The 24858-nt window shown below is 41.2% G+C and overlaps 1 protein-coding gene across 1 annotated transcript; it reads right to left on the bottom strand.

Moving 5' to 3' along the window:
- Positions 1 to 3074: 3074 nt before the first annotated feature.
- LOC115207386 (V-type proton ATPase subunit S1-like protein) lies at positions 3075 to 19551 on the bottom strand. Its single transcript, XM_029774426.1, has 7 exons — positions 19357 to 19551; positions 15636 to 15676; positions 14869 to 14957; positions 14015 to 14256; positions 13722 to 13772; positions 13209 to 13452; positions 3075 to 6218 (listed from the first exon to the last, which is right to left on the bottom strand). The coding sequence occupies exons 1-7, from the start codon at positions 19455 to 19457 to the stop codon at positions 5937 to 5939; spliced, it is 1050 nt and encodes a 349-aa protein (XP_029630286.1). The 5' UTR covers positions 19458 to 19551; the 3' UTR covers positions 3075 to 5936.
- Between the last annotated feature and the right edge of the window lie 5307 nt (positions 19552 to 24858).

The following is a 24858-nucleotide window of genomic DNA, read 5'->3' as shown; positions in this document are numbered from 1 at the left end:
AGACTGGTGATGGTTATAAATGTGTTTCCTTGTATTGAGTGGTAGAAGTAAAAAAAATACCTAACATATCCTTTGTTTGAACTACTTACTGGAGGTCAGCCACCAACGACAGACTCTGTCAGATTCCCACACATGCACAGTACCTGCTGCATGTGCCACTGCTGGGGGGTGGGAGGCAGTGGATCAAACAAATGTGAGGCAAAGGGCGGGGGGTCGCAATCTTTTGAAACTTAAAAAAAAGCGCTATTAAGTGTCTATAATCAGAACAAGTGCTTTCATTGCGTATTATTAATATTATTGAAATTACACAGTTATGTTTACAGTGATATATTGGGGGGGGGGGACAAATCCTATTTTTCCCAGGATGGGGTGGTCGTGTCCCCCCCATCCCCCCTGGGATTTCCGCCTATGTTTGAGGGAACTATGGTGTTGAACGCAGGGTTGTAGTCAATGAACAGCATTCTCACATAGCTGTTCCTTTTGTCCAGGTTGGACAGGGTAGTGTGGAGTGTAATAGAGATTGCATCATCTGTGGATCTGTTTGGGCAGTATGCAAATTGGAATGGGTCTAGGGTTTCTGGGATAATGGTGTTAATGTGAGCCATTACCAGCCTTTCAAAGCACTTCGTGGCTACAGACGTGAGTGCTACGGGTCTGTAGTCATTTAGGCAGCTTGCCTTAGTGTTCTTGGGCACGGAGACTATGGTGGTCTGCTTGAAACATGTTGGTATTACAGACTCAATCAGGAACATGTTGAAAATGTCAGTGAAGACACCTGCCAGTTGGTCAGCACATGCCCGGTGCAAACGTCCTGGTAATCCGTCTGGCCCAGCAGCCTTGTGAATGTTGACCTGTTTAAAGGTCTTACTGAAATCGGCTACGGAGAGCGTGATCACACAGTCGTCCGGAACAGCTGATGCTCTCATGCATGCCTCAGTGTTGCTTGCCTCGAAGCGAGCACAGAAGTGATTTAGCTCGTCTGGTAGGCTTGTGTCACTGGGCAGCTTGCGACTGTGCTTCCCTTTGTAGTCTGTAATAGTTTGCAAGCTCCGCCACATAAGACGAGCGTCGGAGCCGGTGTAGTACAATTCAATCTTAGCCCTGTATTGGCGCTTTGCCTTTTTGATGGTTCATCGGAGGGCATAGCAGGATTTCTTATAAGCTTCCGGGTTAGAGTCCCACACCTTGAAAGCGGCAGCTCTACCCCTCAGCTCAGTGCGAATGTTGCCTGTAATCCATGGCTTCAGGTTAGGGTATGTACGTACAGTCACTGTGGGGACGACGTCCTCAATGCACTTATTGATAAAGCCAGTGACTGATGTGGTGTACTCCTCAATGCCATCGGAAGAATCCCGGAACATATTCCAGTCTGTGATAGCAAAACACTCCTGTAGTTTAGCATCTGCTTCATCTGACCACTTTTTTATAGACCGAGTCACTGGTGCTTCCTGCTTTCATTTTTGCTTCTAAGCAGGAATCAGGAGGATAGAATTGTGGTCAGATTTACCAAATGGAGGGGGAGGGAGAGCTTTGGACGCATCTCTGTGTGTGGAGTACAGGTGATCTCGAATCGTTTTCCCTCTGGTTGCGCATTTAACATGTTGATAGAAATTAGGTAAAACTGATTTAAGTTTCCCTGCATTAAAGTCCCCGGCCACTAGGAGCGCCACCTCTGGGTGAGCGGTTTCCTGTTTGCTTATTTCCTTATACAGCTGACTGAGCTGTCTTAGTGCCAGCATTCATCTGTGGTGGTAAATAAACAGCCACGAAAAGTATAGATGAAAACTCTCTTGGCAAATAGTGTGGTCTACAGTTTATCATAAGATACTCAACTTCAGGCGAGCAAAATCTAGAGACTTCCTTAGATTTCGTGCACCAGCTGTTGTTTACAAATATGTACAGACCCCCCCCCCCCCCCCCCGTCTTACCGGAGTGTGCTGTTCTATCTAGCCAGTGCAGCGTATATCCCGCTAGCTGAATATCCATATCATCGTTCAGCCACAATTCCGTGAAACATAAGATGTTACAGTTTTTGATGTCCCATTGGTAGGATATTCGCGATCGTACCTCATCTAATGTATTGTCCAATGATTGTACGTTGGCAAGTGATATTGACGGTAACAGCAGCTTTCCCACTCGCCTTCTGCGGATCCTTACGAGGCACCCCGCTCTGTGTCCTCTGTACCTGCATCTCTTTCTCTTGCCAATGACGGGGATGTTGACCATGTGGGGTGTTCGAAGTACGTCCTGTGCATTCAGGAGGATGTTCCCTAAGCAATATATAGGTCATTGTGATAACAGTTATAAGCTCAGGTACTGCTGGGATTCATACCCAGGGTCTCCTGTTTGCGAGACATGTGCTTTCACCAGCTAACACACAGTTCCCAACACATCTGCAATGCAGTTTGGCAAGCCCGCTCTTTGAAGGAGGTGGATGGCAGTTGGCTCAAACGTGTCAATTGCAATCTATGAAACTTGACGAGTAATGTGGAAGTAATGTGGAAGTATAAGATGGTCCTTCGAAATGCCACAAATAAAAACGTTTTTATCGTTTTTGCCTATTTTCCATGTGTCCTATCTGTGCTTTGAATTCAAAACAGTTAACACAAACTAAGCTAGCGGTGTTATTAAAAGTTCAATAGAAAAATGTTTTCAGAATGTTATTTAATTACCTTCGAATAACCTATAATTTCTGTTCTCAGAATGTTAATAAAACCTCCCAGGAAAACTTTTAGAGAACCAAAAAAAATATTTCTCAGAATCTCCCTGGATTCTGTTCCCAGAACAGGCTACATTTGTATTTCCATTGTCAGAATGTTTAAAAAACGTTACATTTTAACCGTCAGGAAACTTTATGGCTACGTTCCCAGAACCAATGGGAAACCAAAATCATATATTCCCACAACTTCCAAGGAACCAAATGTGCTAGCTGGGTAAGGTTTCTTACATTCATTGTCCTTCAAATCTCTACAACCCATCCCTATTTTTCATGAATTAAACAACATTTATTAATATCTGAAATATCTTAAACTTCCACATTAATCTTTAAGTTTCATAGAGCGCAATAAACACAGTTGAGCCAACTTGGGTTTAATTTTCCAAACATATAGCCTACAGATCAATGAAAGGTACATAATGATAGGTTCCTAGACAAATTGCACAATTCTACCGATCAGAGTAAGCTACTGTTGTATGCAAATTTATTTTCTAGCCACGGGCATGCTGCATATCACTAAACAACAATAAATTGTTGATGTGGTTCTGCCAATTGATTCAATTTATTGCTTTTTAAAATAGTTCAATGTTGACTACAGACTTGGGTTCAAATACATGTGCATTTGAGTATCTGGTATTTTCAAATACACAGCCCAAAACAAATACTTTTGAGTATTTTAATGGTTATTTGTCAAAACGAAATACTCTACCAAATTGTGTTTGAGAGTATTTTCAAATACTTATTACGAACACTATTTTCAAATACCTGGGTTAAATGCATGGGAGTGTATTTGAGTCAGTGTATTTGAGTATTTTCAAATACTTTCCACGTGTATTTCCAAATACATTCAATATATTCAACTACTACTTTTCAAATAAAATATTTCTGAATACTTACTTCAAATGTATGTGAAAGTAATTGAGATATTTTAAATAGTATTTGAACCCAGGTCTGGTTGCCTATATAGTGTTTTAACTGGAAAACTACTGAAGGCCCACCTGTAAGAAGAAAACACAGTTGAAAATTTACAAAACCAGAGGCCATATGCACAAAGCATCTCAGAAAAGGTCCTAGGAATCCTGTTAAAACCTGTTTTTAGACAAAAAAAACTCCCAACTCAGAGTAGGATGATGTTAAGACACTGCTCAGACAAACTCTGAGCCAGGAGTAAAATCAACTCATAAAAATTTATCTCAGCTGGTAATCACGCCAGCTGTGAACTCTATTGCACGCTTCAGACAACCACGGTGAAAAACAAATAATAGTTTTTGCCTGACATGATCACTTTGCCTACTCTTAATTCTTGCCTAATATGTTATCACTCATGTTTATTTATTTTGACCAATTCTGATGGTTTTTAAAAGCTGAATTTTTACAAAATTATTGTTATATCAACACACTCCACTCCCTTTTAACAACTCTAAATCGTTTTGGAACTGTAGCTAACGCATCAAGTCACTTGCCGATAATGATGCAGACAATGTTCGAAAGGTCTTTTGATCGAACATATTCAAAGACATAAAGCCCTAGCCATCCGTTTGTATGACAGATATGTGATAACCATGTTTCCATACTGGCCGTTATTGTAAAGGCCTGTACGTTTTGTACAAAACGCTGCCATAGATTTTTCAAGTAAGCTGTTCTTGGTTGATGACAGTGCGCCACACAGTGCAATCTGGTTTTTGTTGAATCACCTGCAACTGGACACTGACATTTTCTAACACAGTTTTTTTTTCACCGAATCGAGAATGAAGAAAGTTTTGCCAAGAACATCTTGGTTGAAAAATCTATAGTGGCTTTTTGTGTAGGGCTTTCCTGTACTGCCCAGTATGGAAACGAAGTCATCACATATCTGGTGTACAAACTGGTAGCTACATAAACCCTAGATGCCTTCAATTGCCAATTTACAGGCATGCCCAATTTAGGCATACTTTTTAACAATGTGCCCCAAAGGTATAACTTGAAATATGAAATAACATGATGTAGATAATTAAAGATTAAAGTACATTTTTTAGCCTAGTGCTTTGAAGAATTTAGGCATATCATGTGAAATAGGCCTTGTGAAGTCATTGTCAAATAAGCAAGAGATACTGTTGTATGTAGGTCTAGATTATTTATGGGTTGATCATATAGAAATATCAATACATTATTTTATGGATTGATCATATAGACAGGAGTAAAATCAACTCATAAAAGTTTATCTCAGCTGGTAATCACAACATTTTGAGATAGTGCAAAGGAAAGACAGTGATGACGTTCATTGACGTTGCTGCAAATGATGGGAAATAACCAATTGTTACTTTTTTAACAACACAAAAGCAATTCCATGTGGCGCAGGAACCACTGACTCGCTACCCTTTTCTATTATTAAGACACCTGCTGGTAACTCTTAACTGGTTAGGACAGCTCATGAGGTACCCTAAATTTCTGTCAACTAGGTGGGACTCTAATGACTAAAGAGGATTCATGCATAGCTTTTATTTTTACCAATAAGAGTAGGAGTAAAATGTCTCTATTAGAATTTCCGACCAATTATCTACTGAGACGCTTTGTGGATACGGGCCCGAAATGTACATACAGTATTATTTCACAAAAGCTTGTAATAACACAAGTTCTTGAAAACACAGGTCTGAAACACCAGAATGTAACACATTGATTAATTAATTACATAAAAGTATATATTGCATTACCTTTACGGTATGTACCCTTTTAGGGTATGGTTTTGTTATTAAAATGAAACTTCTTTATCCAGTATATATACCAGCATATATAGTACTGACAAGGAACTAAATAAATACTTTTTTGTTCTTATATCAGTTTGAATTTCATTTAAGAGTACATAATATTTCGTTTGTTTTTGATTTGCAATGCCCGATAACTGGTCAATGTCTCAGGATCACCTCCAAAGCTGTATCCAAATCCACCAGATGATGCTGAGCCAAATATTATTAGATCTACCTGGCTTGAACAACCACTGCCTAAACCCAGTGATGCAAAAGTGGACAACCATATCAGGTTCAGACTATATGACCATGTCTTTCTGTCCCTTCAGTATGGGAGGTTGCTTTATATATTGAGTTTAGTCAGTCAGTCGGTCGGTCTGCCAGCTATCAGAGGACTCAGTCAGAGCCCCTGCATAGTCACTCTCTGACACCTACAGAAACAGTTTACAGTATACTCCTAGTGGTGGAGACTGAGGTGGATCCTGGGAAACGGAGTCCTACAAGCTGTTTTTTTCAGTGGCAGCAGTGGCAGCAGTGGCAGCGGAGCTGGTGGTGCCGGAGCATTCTGCAGTCTCTGTGCTGCGGGGGAAGTAGACGGTGGTCTTGTGTTCTTCGTAGGTGTCGATGTGTTTGAGGTGCACCACCATGTGCAGCGCGTAGGCCAGGACCAGGAGAAGGATTAGAGAGGTGATCAGACCCATGAGGATAGCTGGGGTGAAGAACGTAGCGCAATCGCTGGCTGAGCCAAACTTGTTGGACAGCACATTGAACGATTGTATCTGTCGATCAAAGAGAAATATAAAGGTGAGATGTAAAGTAAACGATGCAACAAAGTAGGGCTGTAACGAAATCAGTATTGCAATATCTTTCCCATGGCAAAAATGAAAACATGAAGCAGACAAAAGTTTTTGGTCCTTAAAAAACATGCTATATGTAAAATATTGTGTGCTATACCTTGAAAAATAAATAATTGTGACTCTGGATGACAACATAATGATGTTTGTTTCCAACATTAGGGCTGTTTTCCTAAAGAAGTGAAGCCGCTTCGTGTGTTGTTTTGTTGCCAAGACACTAAAGATTATCGCAATACTGGTCCCTGCTCTACAACAAAGATTACATTTATTTCAACAAGTCATATTGAGACTAAAGTCTCTTTTGCAAATGAGCCCAGTACAATACGAAAACAAACACATCAATAGGCAATTATAGATAAACATAAATATACACAATATTCACATGAAATACACATTAAGATACAAAACACAGTCAATTAAAACAAACACTTTCCTCATTATAAAATCCTCTGTCACCTGTCTGAATTGCCCTAGGCACACCAAAGCATCCAACCGAAATGTATTTTGGAGATTTTTTAAAACATAGAGTGCAAGGAAGTTAAATGTAAATCTAAACAGTGAAGGTAAGTAAGTTGGAAGCTTGTGCAGCAGGGCTTTGTAAACAAAAAGAGTGTAATGATGTGATCTACGTGACTTCAAAAAGGTCCAGCCAACCTTTTGGTAAAGAATGCAGTCTCCCGTGATCAAGGGGACTCGTTCGATTATAGAACCATCCGATGTGCCAATCTTACGAGAATTTGAAAACAACATGTATTTAAGCACAAGTTTTATATCAGTAAGGGCTTCCTGTACACTTGGATAATCAGACTATAGCCTTGTCACAGCCAGGTCAGCAGTAGGGGAAATTGTATACATAATATTATCACATGCATACAGATTAAATTTAAACATTTTAACAGATTGATCAATAGCATTTATATAAATAGCGAAAAGAGCAGGTCCTAGTATCGACCCCTGTGGAACACCTTTACGTACTTCAACAAATTCAGACTTAACCTCATCAATCACGATGGCCTGTGTTCTGTCACTAAGATAATCATGAAATCATGAGCAGGCGTCAGAGCCCAGGCCAATCGAGGACAACTTGTTCAATAAAATAGCATGATCAACAGTATCAAACGCTTTTGAAAGATCCACAAACAAGGCAGCACAATTAATTTTAGCGTCTAAAGCATTGACAATATCATTAACAACTATTGTGGTTCCTGTGACAGTGCTATGCCCTGGCCTAAACCCAGATTGATTTATATTCATAATACTATGCTCAGATAAAAAAAGAGTGAAGTTGCTTATTTACCAAAGATTTGAGAATCTTAGACAGACATGGAGGTCTGGAGATTGGATGATAATTATCAAGATCACTACCATCTCTGCCCTTATGGAGTGGCAGCACTGTTTTCCATACTTTTGGAATTTTTCCTGATAACAATGTTAGATTTAAGATATAGGTTATTGAGCCAGCAATGAGGGGAGCAGCTCACTTGAGCAGATCCAGTGCCATTTGGTCAGCCCCTGTGCATTTCTTGGTATCTATAACAAGAAATCCTTTTCACAAATCTGACCATGACTCCATCTTGTTGCTCCCCTCCTAAAGGCAGAAACTAAAACAGGAAGCGCCCGTGCTTAGGTCTATCCAATGCTGGTCTGACCAATCGGATTCCACGCTTCAAGATTACTTCAATCACGTGGACTGGGATATGTTTCGGGTAACCTCAGATAATAACATTGACGTATACACTGACTCGGTGAGCGAGTTTATAAGGTAGTGTGTAGGAGATGTTGTACACACTGTGACTATTAAAACCTTCCCTAACCAGAAACCGTGGATTGATGGCAGCATTCGTGCAAAACTGAAAGCACGTACCACCGCATTTAATCATGGCAAGGCGAATGAAAATATGGCCGAACTACAAACAGTGTAGTTATTCCCTCCGTAAGGCAATCAAACAAGCAAAGTGTCAGTATAGAGACAAAGTGGAGTCGCAATTCAATGGCTCAAACATGAGACGTATGTGGCAGAGTCTACAGACAATCACAGATTACAAAAAAAAAACCAGCTCCGTCGCGGACATTGACATCTTGCTTCCAGACAAATTAAACAACTTACTTTGCGCGCTTTGATGAAAATACAGTGCCACCGACGCAGCCCGCTACCAAAGACTGTGGGCTCTCCTTCTCGTGGCCGACGTGAGTAAAACATTTAAACGTGTTAACCCTCGCAAGGCTGCCGGCCCAGACGGCATCCCTAGCCGCGTCCTCAGAGCATGCGCAGACCAGCTGGCTGGTGTGTTTACGGACATATTCAATCAATCCCAATCCCAGTACGCTGTCCCCACATGCTTCAAGATGGCCACCATTGTTCCTGTTCCCAAAAAAGCTAAGGTAACTGAACTAAATGACTATCGCCCCGTAGCACTCACTTCTGTCATCACGAAGTGCTTTGAGAGACTAGTCAAGGATCATATCACCTCCACCGTACCTGTCACTCTAGACCCACTTCAATTTGCTTACCGCCTAAATAGGTCCACAGACGATGCAATCGCAATCACACTGCACACTGCCCTATCCCATCTGGACAAGAGGAATACATATGTATGAATGCTGTTCATTGACTACAGCTCAGCATTCAACACCATAGTACCCTCCAAACTCATCATTAAGCTTGAGACCCTGGGTCTCGACCCCGCCCTGTGCAACTGGGTCCTGGACTTCCTAACGGGCCACCCCCAAGTGGTGAAGGGAGGAAACAACATCTCCCCCCTCTGATCCTCAACACTGGGGCCCCACAAGGGTGGGTTCTCAGCCCCCTCCTGTAATCCCTGTTCACCCACGACTGCGTGGCCATGCACGCCTCCAACTCAATCATCGAGTTTGCAGACGACACAACAGTGGTAGGCTTGACTACCAACAATGACGAGACGGCCTACAGGGAGGAGGTGAGGGCCCTCGGAGTGTGGTGTCAGGAAAATAACCTCTCACTCAATGTCAGCAAAACAAAAGAGATGATCGTGGACTTCAGGAAACAGCAAAGGGAGCACCCCCTATCCACATCGACGGGACAGCAGTGGAGAAGGTGGAAAGTTTTAAGTTCCTCGGTGTACATATCACAGACAAACTGAAATGATCCACACACACAGACAGTGTGGTGAAGAAGGTTATCCTCAACCTCAGGAGGCTGAAAAAATGTGGCTTGTCACCGAAAACCCTCACTAACTTTTACAGGTGCACAATTGAGAGCATCCTGTCGGGCTGTATCACTGCCTGGTATGACAACTGCACCGCCCACAACCGCAAGGCTCTCCAGAGGGTGGTGTGGTCTGCACAACGCATCACCGGGGACAAACTACCTGCCCTTCAGGACACCTACAACACCCGATGTCACAGGAAGGCAAAAAAGATCATCAAGGACAAAAACCACCCGAGCCACTGCCTGTTCACCCCGTTTCCATCCAGAAGGCGAGGTCAGTACAGGTGCATCAAAGCTGGGACAGAGAGATTGAAAAACAGCTTCGATATCAAGGCCATCAGATTGTTAAACAGCCACCACTAGCATAGAGTGGCGGCTGCCTACATACAGACTTGATATCATTGGCCACTTTAATAAATGGAACACTAGTCACTTTAATAATACCACTTTAAGAATGTTTACATATCTCACATTACTCATCTCATATGGATATAATGTTTACTGTATCCTTCACTATCTATTCTTTACTATCTATTGCATCTTAGCCGCTCTGTCACTGCTCATCCATATATTTTACACTTATATATTCTCATCCCATTCCTTTACTAGATTGTGTGTATTGGTTTTGTAGTGGAATTTGTTAGATATTAGGTATTGTTGTGGAATTGTTAGATACTACCTGTTAGATACTGCTGCACTGTCGGATCTAGAAGCATAAGCAATTTGCTACACTCGCAATAACATCTGCTAACCATGTCTATGTGACCAATAACATTTGATTTGACTTGAAGTACAGAATGAAGGATTTATTTTTCTGTGAATTGCCGAAATGCAATAACTTAACTATCATTTTCTGAGTTAATCTGCAAAATGCCAGAATCAGCGTTAAGCCCAGTCTTAGAGATAGTAGGGCTAGATGCGCTTTGAAAAAGATAGCCCGCTGAAATAAAATGACAATTAAATGCATCAATGATGGCATTTTTGTCCGTAATGGGACCAGAATTAATTTGTTGGGGCAGAGAGTAGGAAGTTCAACCCTTTAGATATTTGACAGTTTTCCAGAATTTAGCCAGATTCCCTTTACAATCGTAAAGAGTGGTTACATAATAATCAGATTTAGCCTTTCTGATTAGTCTTCCACATTGATTCCTCAGTTGACTAAAAGATTTCCAATCTGGGCCTAAACCTATGTTCCTGGCCTTGACCCAGGCAACATTTCTCTTGTGAATGACTTTGGATAATTCAGGAGTGAACCAGGCATCCGATCTACCTTTACTATCAGAGTTTTGAAGGGGCATGATTATCTACAATAGTATTGAAGACATTTGCAAAAAAGCTTCAAGCTAAATAAGGTTAAGGGATAGCTGAGATACAATCTAAGTCACTAAAATAAAGATTATGTAAAAAAAAAGCTTTTTTAAATGTCCTCTTAGTGATGACACGAGGCTTAGATTTATGCATTCTCATATCTCTGACACAGACAACTGGCCAACGGTCACTAAAATCCAGTGAGAAAACCCCTCTATCAACATATTTATCTGGAGTATTCGTCAAAATAAGATCAATCAGGGTAGATTTCCATGGATGTTTAGGATTGGACCGTGTAGGCTCAGTTATCAGACGAGACAGGTTTAGGATTGGGCCGTGTAGGCTCAGTTATCAGCCGAGACAGGTTTAGGATTGGGCCGTGTAGGCTCAGTTATCAGCCGAGACAGGTTTAGGATTGGGCCGTGTAGGCTCAGTTATCAGCCGAGACAGGTTTAGGATTGGGCCGTGTAGGCTCAGTTATCAGCCGAGACAGGTTTAGGATTGGGCCGTGTAGGCTCAGTTATCAGCCGAGACAGGTTTAGGATTGGGCCGTGTAGGCTCAGTTATCAGCCGAGACAGGTTTAGGATTGGGCCGTGTAGGCTCAGTTATCAGCCGAGACAGGTTTAGGATTGGGCCGTGTAGGCTCAGTTATCAGCCGAGACAGGTTTAGGATTGGGCCGTGTAGGCTCAGTTATCAGCCGAGAAAGGTTTAGGATTGGGCCGTGTAGGCTCAGTTATCAGCCGAGACAGGTTTAGGATTGGGCCGTGTAGGCTCAGTTATAAGCCGAGAAAGGGTTAGGATTGGGCCGTGTAGGCTCAGTTATCAGCCGAGACAGGTTTAGGATTGGGCCGTGTAGGCTCAGTTATCAGCCGAGACAGGTTTAGGATTGGGCCGTGTAGGCTCAGTTATCAGCCGAGACAGATTTAGGATTGGGCCGTGTAGGCTCAGTTATCAGCCGAGAAAGGTTTAGGATTGGGCCGTGTAGGCTCAGTTATCAGCCGAGACAGGTTTAGGATTGGGCCGTGTAGGCTCAGTTATAAGCCGAGAAAGGTTTAGGATTGGGCCGTGTAGGCTCAGTTATCAGCCGAGACAGGTTTAGGATTGGGCCGTGTAGGCTCAGTTATCAGCCGAGACAGGTTTAGGATTGGGCCGTGTAGGCTCAGTTATCAGCCGAGACAGGTTTAGGATTGGGCCGTGTAGGCTCAGTTATCAGCCGAGAAAGGTTTAGGATTGGGCCGTGTAGGCTCAGTTATCAGCCGAGACAGGTTTAGGATTGGGCCGTGTAGGCTCAGTTATAAGCCGAGAAAGGTTTAGGATTGGGCCGTGTAGGCTCAGTTATCAGCCGAGACAGGTTTAGGATTGGGCCGTGTAGGCTCAGTTATCAGCCGAGACAGGTTTAGGATTGGGCCGTGTAGGCTCAGTTATCAGCCGAGACAGGTTTAGGATTGGGCCGTGTAGGCTCAGTTGTCAGCCGAGACAGGTTTAGGATTGGGCCGTGTAGGCTCAGTTATCAGCTGAGACAGGTTTAGCTCAGAGCAAATATCTTTTAGCGTATCTGACAATATTAGAATCTCCCAAAATGAATAGTTCATATTTACCATACTTAGATAGCAATTCAGATAAATTGTTAAGAGAACATGAAGAAGCCGAGAGGGCCGATACACTCCTGCTAGTGTCAGCTGGTTATTATGACTAAGGCCCACGTTAAAAACAAGACAACCAAAATGCTTAGGGACAGATGTAGCAAGAGATACAAAAATATTTGAATGGTCCTATTCTGTCCCATCTGTAATCATTATAACCAGATAGAGACACATCAGAGTCCAGCACAGAATTATTTCAGAAATTACCAGAAGCCAGAATTTTAAATAAATATATATTTGAAATCAAAGTTCTGGGATTTACATGAACTAAGAGTCAATGAGGGTTACCTGTTGCGGGCCTGCAGTATGATGACAGTGCTGATAATTTATGGTTGTCTCAGCGCAGCACATAAAGGATATGATATTATTTTTTAATCTGGGGGATTTTCCTATATCATGTAACTCTTTAAGAAACCAAACATGAATCTTTCTGGGTTCATACACAAACACAATAAAAAACAATACAATAAATAACAAGGTATTGTTATGGTATAAAAAAAAGAATTGTGCCACCTAGATGTATAACTAGGAACTGCCCTGTATTATGCCGAGTTGGATAAAGCCACACTCAAGTTGCAGTTCTGTTTACAGATCATTCGTTATTATTTTACCAAAAGGTTTTAACAACAATACAAGTTATCCAGTTATCCATTACAATTCAACAGGAGTAGCTGCCGGGTTCCAAAAGAACTCTCAGAACATGCTCCCCTATTAAAACGTGCCTTGCCCTCCTGCAATAAAACGATGCCTCCCCGTAAAAACAATGCATGCCAACCTGGAAGTCTGTGAAGGTGATGTGCCAGTTTGCAGAGTTGTCTGTGATGGAGCTGGGTACGAGCAGCGTGTCGTACTTCTGCAGACTGCTGACGTGCTGACAATGGTAGGAGTGGGTACTAGGAGCGTAAACATCGGTGGCGTTGAACGTTGCCTCGTGGGTCCAGTTGTAGTGGATGTGTACGCTGTCCAGAGTGAACCAGTTCTGCCCTGCCGACTCATAGAATGTGTTGGACATTTGTAGTCTGTTGGAACAGTGCATTCATTGATTACACAATTACATTTAAGTAATTTAGCAGATGCTCTTATCAAGAGAGACTTACAGTCAGTGTACAGTACAATAAATAAGTAAATAAGTATCACAACCAAAATGGACCCCGCACAATATACTTCAGACCAAGTGTTTTATTTACCTACATGTGACCTGACCAGGAAAACCCATGGGCCAATCTATTATTTGTAAAATGGTCCTTATAGCCTAGCACTGGCTATAAAAATGAATGAAGAGGCAAACCTAATTGCAAGTCCTCTCAAGTCCTCCACATCTCCGAAACGTAGTACAAGCCTGGTGGAAAAATAAGGTTCAATAGTACTATCGAATGAATTAATCAATTAATGAAATTTTTTTTGTGTGTCAAATTGCCAGTTGGCAACCCATTCCTTATGGGATTAATTGACACATAAACAAACATTACAATAATTCACTCTGATAATTCAGTGATAATTCTTCTTCCGGTGTTCTCTGTCATTACTTAATCCTTGGAGGATAGCGAGGAAGGAATATCTACAGCCGCTAAGCAGACATACGTAGCTTTGTCTTTGCTGCACGTAGAGCCTTTGGTGTCCACTTGTGCATCGGGGCCGAAGGCCTTCTCTGTGAGATCCACTAAGGTGCTGTTCCTGAACCTGATAGCAAGCTTCCTGGCCCTAAACAGGATACATGTTTTGCTGTTGTAAACCACGCTCAGAGGAGAGTAAGGAAGAATGCTGGATGTCTGCAGTAGCCTCCGTTTGGTTCTGTGTGGGGAGTCCAGCTGCCATTCATAAGTCTGACGGTGGGAAAGAGATGATGAAACAGGAAGGGGTGAAAGAGGGAGCGAGATAGCAGAAGAGACAGAGGGGAAGACAGAGAAAATAAGAAAAGGAGAAGGAGAGGTAGAAAGAGATAATATGGTGGCTCACTGATTGACAAACAACAGTAATCTGAAAAACTATTACAGATTGCTTTTTCATCTCATTGTGGGGTCTACAGTGGGCGTTCACTGACCAATAAGACTTTGCGTAAACGTGTTGTTGTTAGGAATAATCTAATCTATTTATAATTTTATGTTGAAATTAAATCTAATGGTTTATCACACTGAGACTAAGCCTTCTGTCTGGGATTAGTTTCAGACGGCTGGGAATAAAAGCTTTTTTCATGAACAACGCCATATTGGATTCCTAGAAATGTCAGTCTCTACTGTCTAATCACACACACAGTAGTCTATATCTCCCTTCTCTGAAGTGTGCACTCGTTCACTATTTTCTGCAAATCTGGTGCAAATCTGGAGGCATTGGCTAGTGGGAGTTTCCACCATATTTTTTGTACCAGTCATTTCCTTTCAAGTCAGTGAAGTGAACAAGTGCACACTTCAGGAGGAAGGAAAGATAATAATTGGGACCTGCAGGACTCTCCTGAGAGGGTCCTCCACTATAAGCGAAGAACTCTCCCCATCGGAAGCAGCACTGTGGCTCTGGGCAGCCAACCCATCTGTATACAAGGAGAAAGAGAGACATTTTATTAAATCAAATATTTAGAACTTATAAAGCAATTATCAAATTAATATTAACAATGTGTCACTACTACACCAGTGTCACTATTACACAGGTAAATTAACAACTGTGATGTCCTGACCATAGAGAGCTCGTATTTTTCTATGGTAGAATAGGTCAGGGCGTGACTGGGGGGTTTTGTCTAGTTTATTTATTTCTATGTTTGGTTCTAATTTCTTTTTTCTATGTTGGGGATTTTGTCTAGTTTAAATGTTCTATGTTGTGTTCTAGGTTCCTTTTTCTAGGTTGGGGTTTTCGTATGATTTCCAATTAGAGGCAGCTGGTCATCGTTTTCTCTAATTGGGGATCATATTTAAGTTGTTGTTTTTCCCACTAGTGTTTGAGGGAGATTATTTTGAGTTTATGCATGTAGCACCTCCTCGTCACGGTTTGTTGGTTTTAGTTTATTGTCTGTCTTGCATAGTTTCACATAGAAATAAAGATGTGGAATGATATGCACGCTGCGCCTTGGTCCCTTTCATACGACAACCGTGACAACAACATATGGTGAAGTGTTACCAGTGAATTTTGTGTATTTTATTTTTTTATACACATGCCATAAAAAAAACAACTCAACATTTACATAATCAATTGACAATAAGGGAAAATAACTTACTGTTTTGAACCCTGATATCTTGGGATGTTGGCCCCGCTGAACTGTAAACATACAAAAATAAAAGATTATTTCAGATGATATAGAAGTAGCCTATAAGGTACTGGATAGTGAACATCAATGTAAATATCCCTTATATAGATGTAGAGACAATGGTAGATTGAACATATCATTAAAATAAATATTTAATACTAATGTCACATGTATAATTTGTACAGTTCTTTATTTAAAATGTAGTTATTTGTTACATTTAAAACCTATCAGTACTACTTATTTCTCTGTGAGGTGGATATATAGCATTTTGCAAATAAAACATATTTTTTTTGTCTCTCTGAAATTAAACCATCAAGTGATAGATTTTAAACATATACATGTCTGTCTTTGAACAACCCCATGCCATGATCAGATAGTGGAACAAACACACCAATCTCTTTCAGAATTTCTTAAAAAAATAAAAGGTAATTTACCAACAAATCTTCCCAGATCGTGGTGTCCTTACTGGGAATCAGAGGAGCTAGCAGCCAGACCATGGTATCCTTATTAGGGCTAAGGGGGTTAGCGTAGACTGTCTGCCCACCAGATCTGAGGAAGCTACCTGGACAGTGTTGGATTCCTCAGGAACTAAACTGAAATTCCAATGTTCTTCATTTGAATTGGAATTTCAGTTAACTTCCTGAATTGAAATGGAATTGACTCCAACCCTGACTGACAAACATTAGCAGTGTAATTTTAGCACTAGCCTGTAGTCTGTAAAAAAGAGTCTCAGTATTTTTATATCAATGCAAACTTCAATAATGTACAAAGCACATTTTCTACAGCTTTCGTCTTTGGGTGTCGAGTAGAATTCTCCATTGGACCATTACTAGTCTATTAGAGCAGTGGGTAGTTCGCATCTATCGTTTACCCAGTCATAATCCAATGCAGAGCCTGGCGCTTGCAACTGCAGGATAGTGTGTTTGATTCCCAGGACCACCCGTAAGTAAAATGTATGCAAGCGTGACTAAGTCGCTTTGGATAAAGTGTCTGCTAAATAGTATTTATATTATATTGTGCTTATATTCTGCATGAATCAGAATTCCTTATCTGATTCGTTCCTCACATCATAAAGCATGAGGGCATAAAGCTTGACCCTGCAGTAAGGCACTGCATTGTGTGTGGCGATTTGTTTAATACTATTGCAGAGAGGCATATACTACTGTAATACTATGTTATCTATAACAGGAATAGTTCATATTCAGTGTACCTCAGTGTAAAAGTGTAATTATCTGACATTGTTATTGAAAGCTCATCTGTGGCTGTATCTCTGTTGGCCTGGTTCAGTGATGTAACAATACATTTGAGAGTTGATGAGGAGTGAGTGCGCTGTCTGGTTCACCAGCAGATGCCACTGTTACGTAATAAAAAGTGACAAAACACTGAGTAATCATTTATCTGAACACAAATGTCAACCTGAATTTGCTACACAGACCTACACGGCCTCACCAAAACCACTAACCCAAGCAAAAATGTAGCTTTCATTCAAACGACTGAACCGACTGTGATCAACAGGGGATAGAGAAATCCTCTCCTACCTCTGTCCCCACCCTACACATCAGCTTACAAATCCACTCTGTACTCTACCCTGCTGCTGTCATTGACAGGTTGCAACATAGCATGATGTGGACCAGCCATGACATAATAAATGTGATCCACTGATCATCTCTCACTCGCCTCACAATGCCAGGCATGTCATGTATTCTGTGAGGGTAAGTTTGAAGATAAGGGGGTGCTTTTAGACTTCTTCCTGTGCTCAGACTAAAGCCTGCACTGCACTACATGTTGCCACCAATGCCCTTGAGGCAATATGTTGCCAATTACATGAGAGTTTTTTATGAAGTTAAATGTTCCCTAATAGATGAGCCCAAGGTGTTGGGAGACAGGGCGGAGAATAATGACTTTGGTAAACAGGTCGGGGGGGGGGGGGGGGGGGGGTGATATTTTCAGTTAAAGATCAAACATGTTAAGCAGTATTGTCCATGTATAGTTTGTTCCTAAATGCACAAAAGACACATTGACAAGTGAAATGAGCCTGAAAAATGGTTTTATTGATTGTTTCAGGATTATTGCATTTGGAATGATCCTGACCTCTCAGATCATCAGGTGACTTTGTTTACTGTATTCTATGTTTTCATCACCTGATTAAATCACATTATAAACTGGGTGGTTCAAGCCCCTAATGCTGGTTGGCTGACAGCGCTGGTATATCAGACCATATACCACGGGTATGACAAAACATGTATTTTTTACTGCTCTAATTACGTTGGTAACCAGTTTATAATAGCAATAAGGCACCGAAGGGTTTGTGGTATGTGGCCAATGTACCACGGCTAAGGGCTGTATCCAGGCACTCCGCGTTTCGGCGTGAGCAAGAACACCCCTTAGCCGTGGTATATTGGCCATATACCACACCCCTTCATGTTTATTACTTAAATATCACAATATCACATAGCTACCCTACAGGGAGCATTATAAGCCCCTGCTTTGTATTCAGGGCATGTTTACAGGCATCTAAATTGAAATATCAATAAAATATGATATGAAGAAATGTATAAACAGTACATGCACAATACTGCCTAACATTTTAGCTTAACATCTGATCTTATATTTAGATATAAAGCCCCTGTGCTGTCTATTCAAGAAAGGTTGACTGGAGGCTGCTGGAGCTTAGGCAGCAGCAGCTGGGGCAAGTGTCAGGGTTATGACAAAATGCCACATGCCAAAACAGGATGATTAAGAAGTGAGCAGGGTTCCGAAGGTGGGGGTATTCAAGGCACCAGGATCTACCGGGCAATCTGCTATGTCATATTTCAGTCAAAGTATGGTGGATCTGGCTCCCCCAGACTACTGCATTCATTAAAGTTATACAAAATACACTTCATGGGATATTATATCCATGTTCTTAAAATGAACTGCAATAATCCCATTGTCAATTACTAGAACCAAAATCAATGAATTGCTGTCCAATGGAATACTACAAACAAATACATTAATTTACTATAACAATCTGTACCCTTTTCGTCATAGTTAACATATTCTATTCAATATATTCAACTGTAAAACTATGAAAATAACGTTTCTGTGTTACAGAAATAACTAAATGTTTGTATGTGATTACTGTTTTTACATTTTGATTATTTGAGTGGCAGCAGTGCCAGACATATTGAGGGGAATAGCGTAGAATAAAATAGAAGACAATTCCTCCATCTAGCATCTTACGGAGCTGTACTCAAATAGTGTACTTCTCAGAGGAAGGCTGTCTCTGCAGTATACAGCACACATAGTCTCATCTCTGATGTAGCAGCATTTATCCCTGCCTATTTTTTGTAGTGCATATATGGATTTGCCCTGTAAACTGATGAGAGCAACACCCATGGATTGTCTCTTGTATTTCACTGACAGAGCCCTAGTAGCTACATTTGCATTGCAGATGTGCACACTACAGTATCGTACCCTACAGTAACAGCGCAGCACATCTCAAATGTACAAGAGGGAAATAACTATCACAATGGTTACAGATGATACGAGATCATGCTTTTTACAGATTCACAAACGCCTTCTAAAACGGTATCTTTCTCCTCATTCCCACGGGTCCCCATCACACTATAAAAGACCCTCGTTCTCCCCCATCCATCCATCGCCCTGCCTGACTCCAGCCTAGAGTTGAAATAGCTCCTTTCACACCTACCTTTTTTCCACAACCGCTGACACTTGATCAAATGACAAAGAGAGCTGCAGAAAAACGACAGAAAATAAATAAAAATACATAAAGAAGTCTTGTTTTGCCATGGAGCCGGCCAGGTGAGACTGCCACAGATGACGACTGCTTCATAACGTTCTTCGATAAGAGCCGAAGCCTGAACCTAATGATGGACACGGGCAGCAGCAAATAGGCATCTAGAGGGAGGGGTAATCATGTGTCACGGTCACACCCACTCAGAACACACGCACACAAAGCCCATGAGCTGTCCTCAACAAAACTGATACAGAAATACACAGATACTTATATGTTCAAGGTCAGTATGCGTGCCGGGATTTTTTTCGATAGGGAAGGCACCCCCATGATTAAATGACCTAGATGCGATGCTATCTCTATTGGAATGAATTTGTAGGATAAACCAGTTATCTGTCCCTCATATCATCCCCAGCTTCCAATTGGCTCATTCATCCCCCCTCCTCTCCTCTGTAACACCCCAGGTCGTTGCTGTAAATGAGAACGTGTTCTCAGTCAATTTACCTGGCAAATAAGGGTAAAATAAATCATTCGTAAGAAAAAAAGCTCTGCACCCGATACGGTCATGAGTTGATGAAGCAGTATGGAATATGACCAAAGACATGTTAAACCACTAGAATTACATCCTCATTCTCATCAATGGAATATAGCTGTCTGACAATAGAGGAATCCGTTCTGTCTCCTAGACTAGTCTACCCTTCTGTCTGTACTTCAGTAACCCATGAATGATTAGATTGTACAATATGCTTGTAAAGAACAGGCAGGCCCGCACACTGTTGATGCTCCTCAGCAACCAGAGTAAATTAAACAGTTACTTCGAGGTTTCAGAGAGCGACGTCACCGATTGACACGCCACTAGCGCGCACCGCTGACGAGCCAACCATTTCACACCAGTTGCAGCAGCAGCAGACACTGTATTTCAACCCCCTGTAACTCATTTTATTATGACAACTGACTGGTGTCACCGCCCCTTCATTTAAAATAAAAACTATTATCATATCATGAGCATTTGCTATTATATTATGATGTTTTGGCTCTATTTGATTATTTTATTACTATTTAGATGATTACAATATGAATCAGTCCATTGTTAGCCCATGTTTTTTTTTACCCTACTTTTTTATTGTAGCATATTGTACCTAGATTTTCCTCGGTTTGAACTTGGACCCATTTGTATGTATGTAATCCTTTATGAACATATGTACCTCTGTGATTTGAATTGTTTCCACACCAACCATGCCTCATGTGCTTAACGGTCATGTAAGGTGAAATGTGTATATTTTGGGATGTGAGCACAGTCTGTTTGACCTGACGAAGAAGATCCGTTTCGATCGAAACGTAGTCAATAAAGCGGGGAATTAGGCTGCTCTGCAAGGGCTGCGGTTTTTGTAGGGCGATGGGTAACGACGTTTAGAGGGCGACTGTTGTCCATGTGTGTAGAAATCTCTGATTCACGCCCAGGTTGGGGCGAGGAAAGGGACGAAAGCGCAATACTGTTAGACGGCTGAACGCTGCCTAACACGTCTCCTGATGTACTGGCCTGTCTCCTGGTAACGCCTCCATGCTCTGGGCACTACGCTGACAGACACAGCAAACCTTCTTGCCACAGATCGCATTGATGTGCCATCCTGGATGAGCTGCACTACCTGAGCCACTTGTGTGGGTTGTAGACTCCGTCTCATGCTACCACTAGAGTGAAAGCACCGCCAGCATTCAAAAGTGACCAAAACATCAGCCAGGAAGCATAGGAACTGAGAAGTGGTCTGTGGTCTCCACCTGCAGAACCACTCCTTTATTGGGGGTGTCTTGCTTATTGCCTATAATTTCCACCTGTTGTCTATTCCATTTGCACAACAGCATGTGAAAGTTATTGTCAATCAGTGTTGCTTCCTAAGTGGACAGTTTGATTTCACAGAAGTGTGATTGACTTGGAGTTACATTGTGTTGTTTAAGTGTTCCCATTATTTTTTTGAGCAGTATATTTTGATTTGTTTAACACTTTTTTGTTTACTACATGATTCCATGTGTGTTATTTAATCGTTTTTGATGTCTTCACTATTATTCTACAATGTAGAAAATAGTAAAAATAAAAAAAATCCCTTGAATGAGTAGGTGTGTCCAAACTTTTGACTGGTACTGTACATGTATATAATTTAGAAATTGGGTAGTGCATCATCAGTTCCTCTTGTCATGTTAGTCATTGTATATCTTAGAGAGATATTTATAACTGGTCAGAAATGTCCAGATCAACTAGCCCATGTCAGCTAACGTTTTTTTTTTATTTAGTTTTTTTAGCCCATAGATATTGTTGTAATTTTTTTGTCACTCAAATATCACGAATACACATTTGACATGGCAAAATGTATAGAATTGCAAGAAAATTTGCTCTAAAACTGCAACATTTTCTTTGCACCCCATGACAAAATGTGTAGAATTGCATGAAATAAGCTGTACATCTGCAAAATTCTCTCCACCAACAAGAGGGGTGTGAACAGTTTGTGTCATGAACAGTGCTTCTGCCCATAGAAATAGACGATGTTCCCCAAGTGAAAACGTTTGGGAACACTTGGCTCAATTAGATTATTTTACTTGTACTGTATTAATGTCCCTGTGTCACAAGGTGGAAAAGTGACAGGTCCTATGTCTGGGTTGAGCAGGCAGAGTGAAGAAGAGGCAGACAACAAAAGGGACATTTATTTTCTTAAAGTGGCAATCTGCGGTGGATCTAATAACAAAGGGACGAAAGCGGTGGATCTAATAGCAAAGGGACGAAAGCGGTGGATCTAATAACAAAGGGACGAAAGCGGTGGATCTAATAGCAAAGGGACGAAAGCGGTGGATCTAATAACAAAGGGACGAAAGCGCAATACTGTTAGACGGCTGAACGCTGCCTACCTCAAATCATCCCATTGGATTCCTGACATACAGTGCAGTCCAAAATGATTTGAGCAGTGACACATTTTGTTGTTGTTTTGGCTCTGTACTCCAGCACTTTCAAATTATACAATGACTATAAGGTTAAAGTGCAGTGTGTCACCTTACATTTCAGGGTATTTTCATCCATATCGGGTACCGTTTAGAAATTACAGCACTTTTTGTATATAGTCCCCCCATTTTAGGGAACCAAACGTATTTGGATAAATTATTTGTGCCTCTGTAACTTTCTCACTTATCATTTGTCAAGATTCATTAATAATACAAATGTACAGTACCAGTCAAAGGTTTGGACATACCTACTCATTCAAGGGTTTATCTTTACTTTTTTCTACATTGTAGAATAATAGTGAAGACATCAAAACTGTGAAATGACACATATGGAATCATGTAGTAACCAAAAACGTGTTAAACAAATCAAAATATATTTGAGATTTGAGATTCTTCAAAGTAGTCATCCCTTTGCCTTGATGACAACTTTGCACACTCTTGGCATTCTCTCAACCAACCAATTAACAGGTGTGCCTTGTTAAAAGTTCATTTGTGGAATTTATTTCTTTATTAGTGCGTTTGAGCCAATCAGTTGTGTTGTGACAAGGTAGGGGTGGTATACAGAAGATAGCCCTATTTGGTAAAAGACCAAGTCCATATTATGGCAAGAACAGCTCAAATAAGCAAAGAGAAACGACAGTCCATCATTACTTTAAGACATGAAGGTCGGTCAATCCGGAAAATTTCAAGAACTTTGAAAGTTTCTTCAAGTGCAGTTGAAAAAAACGTCAAGAGCTATGATGAAACAGGCTCTCATGAGGACCGCCACAGGAAAGGAAGACCTAGAGTTACCTCTGCTGCAGAGGATAAGTTCATTAGAGTTACCAGCCTCAGAAATAGCAGCCTCTGCTTCACAGAGTTCAAGTAACAGACACATCTCAATATCAACTGTTCAGAAGAGACTGCATGAATCTGGCCTTCATGGTCGAACTGCTACAAAGAAACCACTACTAACGGACACCAATAATAAGAAGAGTATTGCTTGGGCCAAGAAATACAAGCAATGGACATTAGACCGGTGGAAATCTGTCCTTTGGTCTGATGAGTCCAAATTTGAGATTTTTGTTCCAACCGCCATGCCTTGTGAGACACAGAGTAGGTGAACGGATGATCTCTGCATGGGTGGTTCCCACCGTGAAGCATGGAAGAGGAGGTATGGGTGTGCTTTGCTGGTGACACTGTCTGTGATTTATTTAGAATTCAAGGCACACTTAACTAGCATGGCTACCACAGCATTTTACAGCGATACGCTATCCCATCTGGTTTGTGCTTAGTGGGACTATCATTTGTTTTTCAACAGGACAGTAACCCAAATCACCTCCAGGCTGTGTAAGGGCTATTTGACCAAGAAGGAGAGTGAGGGAGTGCTGCATCAGATGACCTGGCCTCCACAATCACCCGACCTCAACACAATTGAGATGTTTTGGGATGAGTTGGACCGCAGAGGTGAAGGAAAAGCAGCCAACATGTGCTCAGCATATGTGGGAGCTCCTTCAAGACTGTTGGAAAAGCATTCCAGGTGAAGCTGGTTGAGAGAATGCCAAGAGTGTGCAACGCTGTCATCAAGGCAAAGGGTGGCTACTTTGAAGAATCTCAAATCTCAAATATATTTTGATTTGTATAACACTTCTTTGGTTACTACATGATTTAATATGTGTTGTTTCATAGTTTTGATGTCTTCACTATTATTCTACAATGTAGAAAATAGTAAAAATAAAGAAAAACCCTTGAATGAGTAGGTGTGTCCAAACTTTTGACTGGTACTGTAAGTGAATTTGTCCAAATGCTTTTGGTTTCCTAAATTGAAGGGACTGTGTACAAAAAGTGCTTTAATTTCTAAATAGTTTACTGACCTGATATGGATGAAGATACCCTGAAATTAAAGCTGACAGTCTGCATTTTAACCTCATAGTCTTTGTATCAAATCCAGTGCTGGGTCACAGAGCCAAACAACAAAAAATGTGTCACTGTCAAAATGCATTTGGACCTCACTGTATATTATTAGAGGACATCTTGAATTATGTCTCTGTAGTTGCTTTGTCACATGAAATTAGACGTGATAAAGCAAGACTAGTCAAATGAGTCTACTAGTGATGGGCAGCCTAGTAGACTGGGACCGTTTTCAGTTGCATGCCACTGCCCTGTCATCTACTGCTAAAAACCCTCTCCTTTATAAAACAATCTCAAATTCTTCACCAATGGTGGAGGTTGTAGTTGTAGTACCTAGCTAGGCAAGTAAAGGCAGGGATTTCACCTCACTCCTCTTTCGCATAATTTACTGACTACTATATCATCTTGAAGCAGATATAATGTCTCTTCAGAGCTGAGTTGTCAGGCAGGAAGAGAGACACTCATGAGTTTGATGGAAGGCCGGTTAGAGGAATGAGTGGGACGGAAGATGGCAGAAACTAATATTTGTTTGAAACTGCTAGTGAGTCGAGTGAAGCTAATAGCACAGAAAGTGAGAATGAG

Source organism: Salmo trutta, chromosome 14 (genome assembly GCF_901001165.1).
Source record: "Salmo trutta chromosome 14, fSalTru1.1, whole genome shotgun sequence".
Lineage (NCBI taxonomy): Eukaryota > Metazoa > Chordata > Actinopteri > Salmoniformes > Salmonidae > Salmo > Salmo trutta.
This window is presented reverse-complemented; position numbering and strand designations above follow the sequence as displayed.

Excerpts from the sequence above, each read along its gene's own strand:
- LOC115207386 (XM_029774426.1), bottom strand. The coding sequence starts at position 19,457 with ATGGCAAAACAAGACTTCTTTATGTATTTTTATTTATTTTCTGTCGTT. Across the intron at positions 15,677-19,356 it reads TCAGCGGTTGTGGAAAAAAG|TTCAGCGGGGCCAACATCCC; the intron begins GTAGGTGTGAAA and ends GTATGTTTACAG. Across the intron at positions 14,257-14,868 it reads CTCTCAGGAGAGTCCTGCAG|ACTTATGAATGGCAGCTGGA; the intron begins GTCCCAATTATT and ends TCCCACCGTCAG.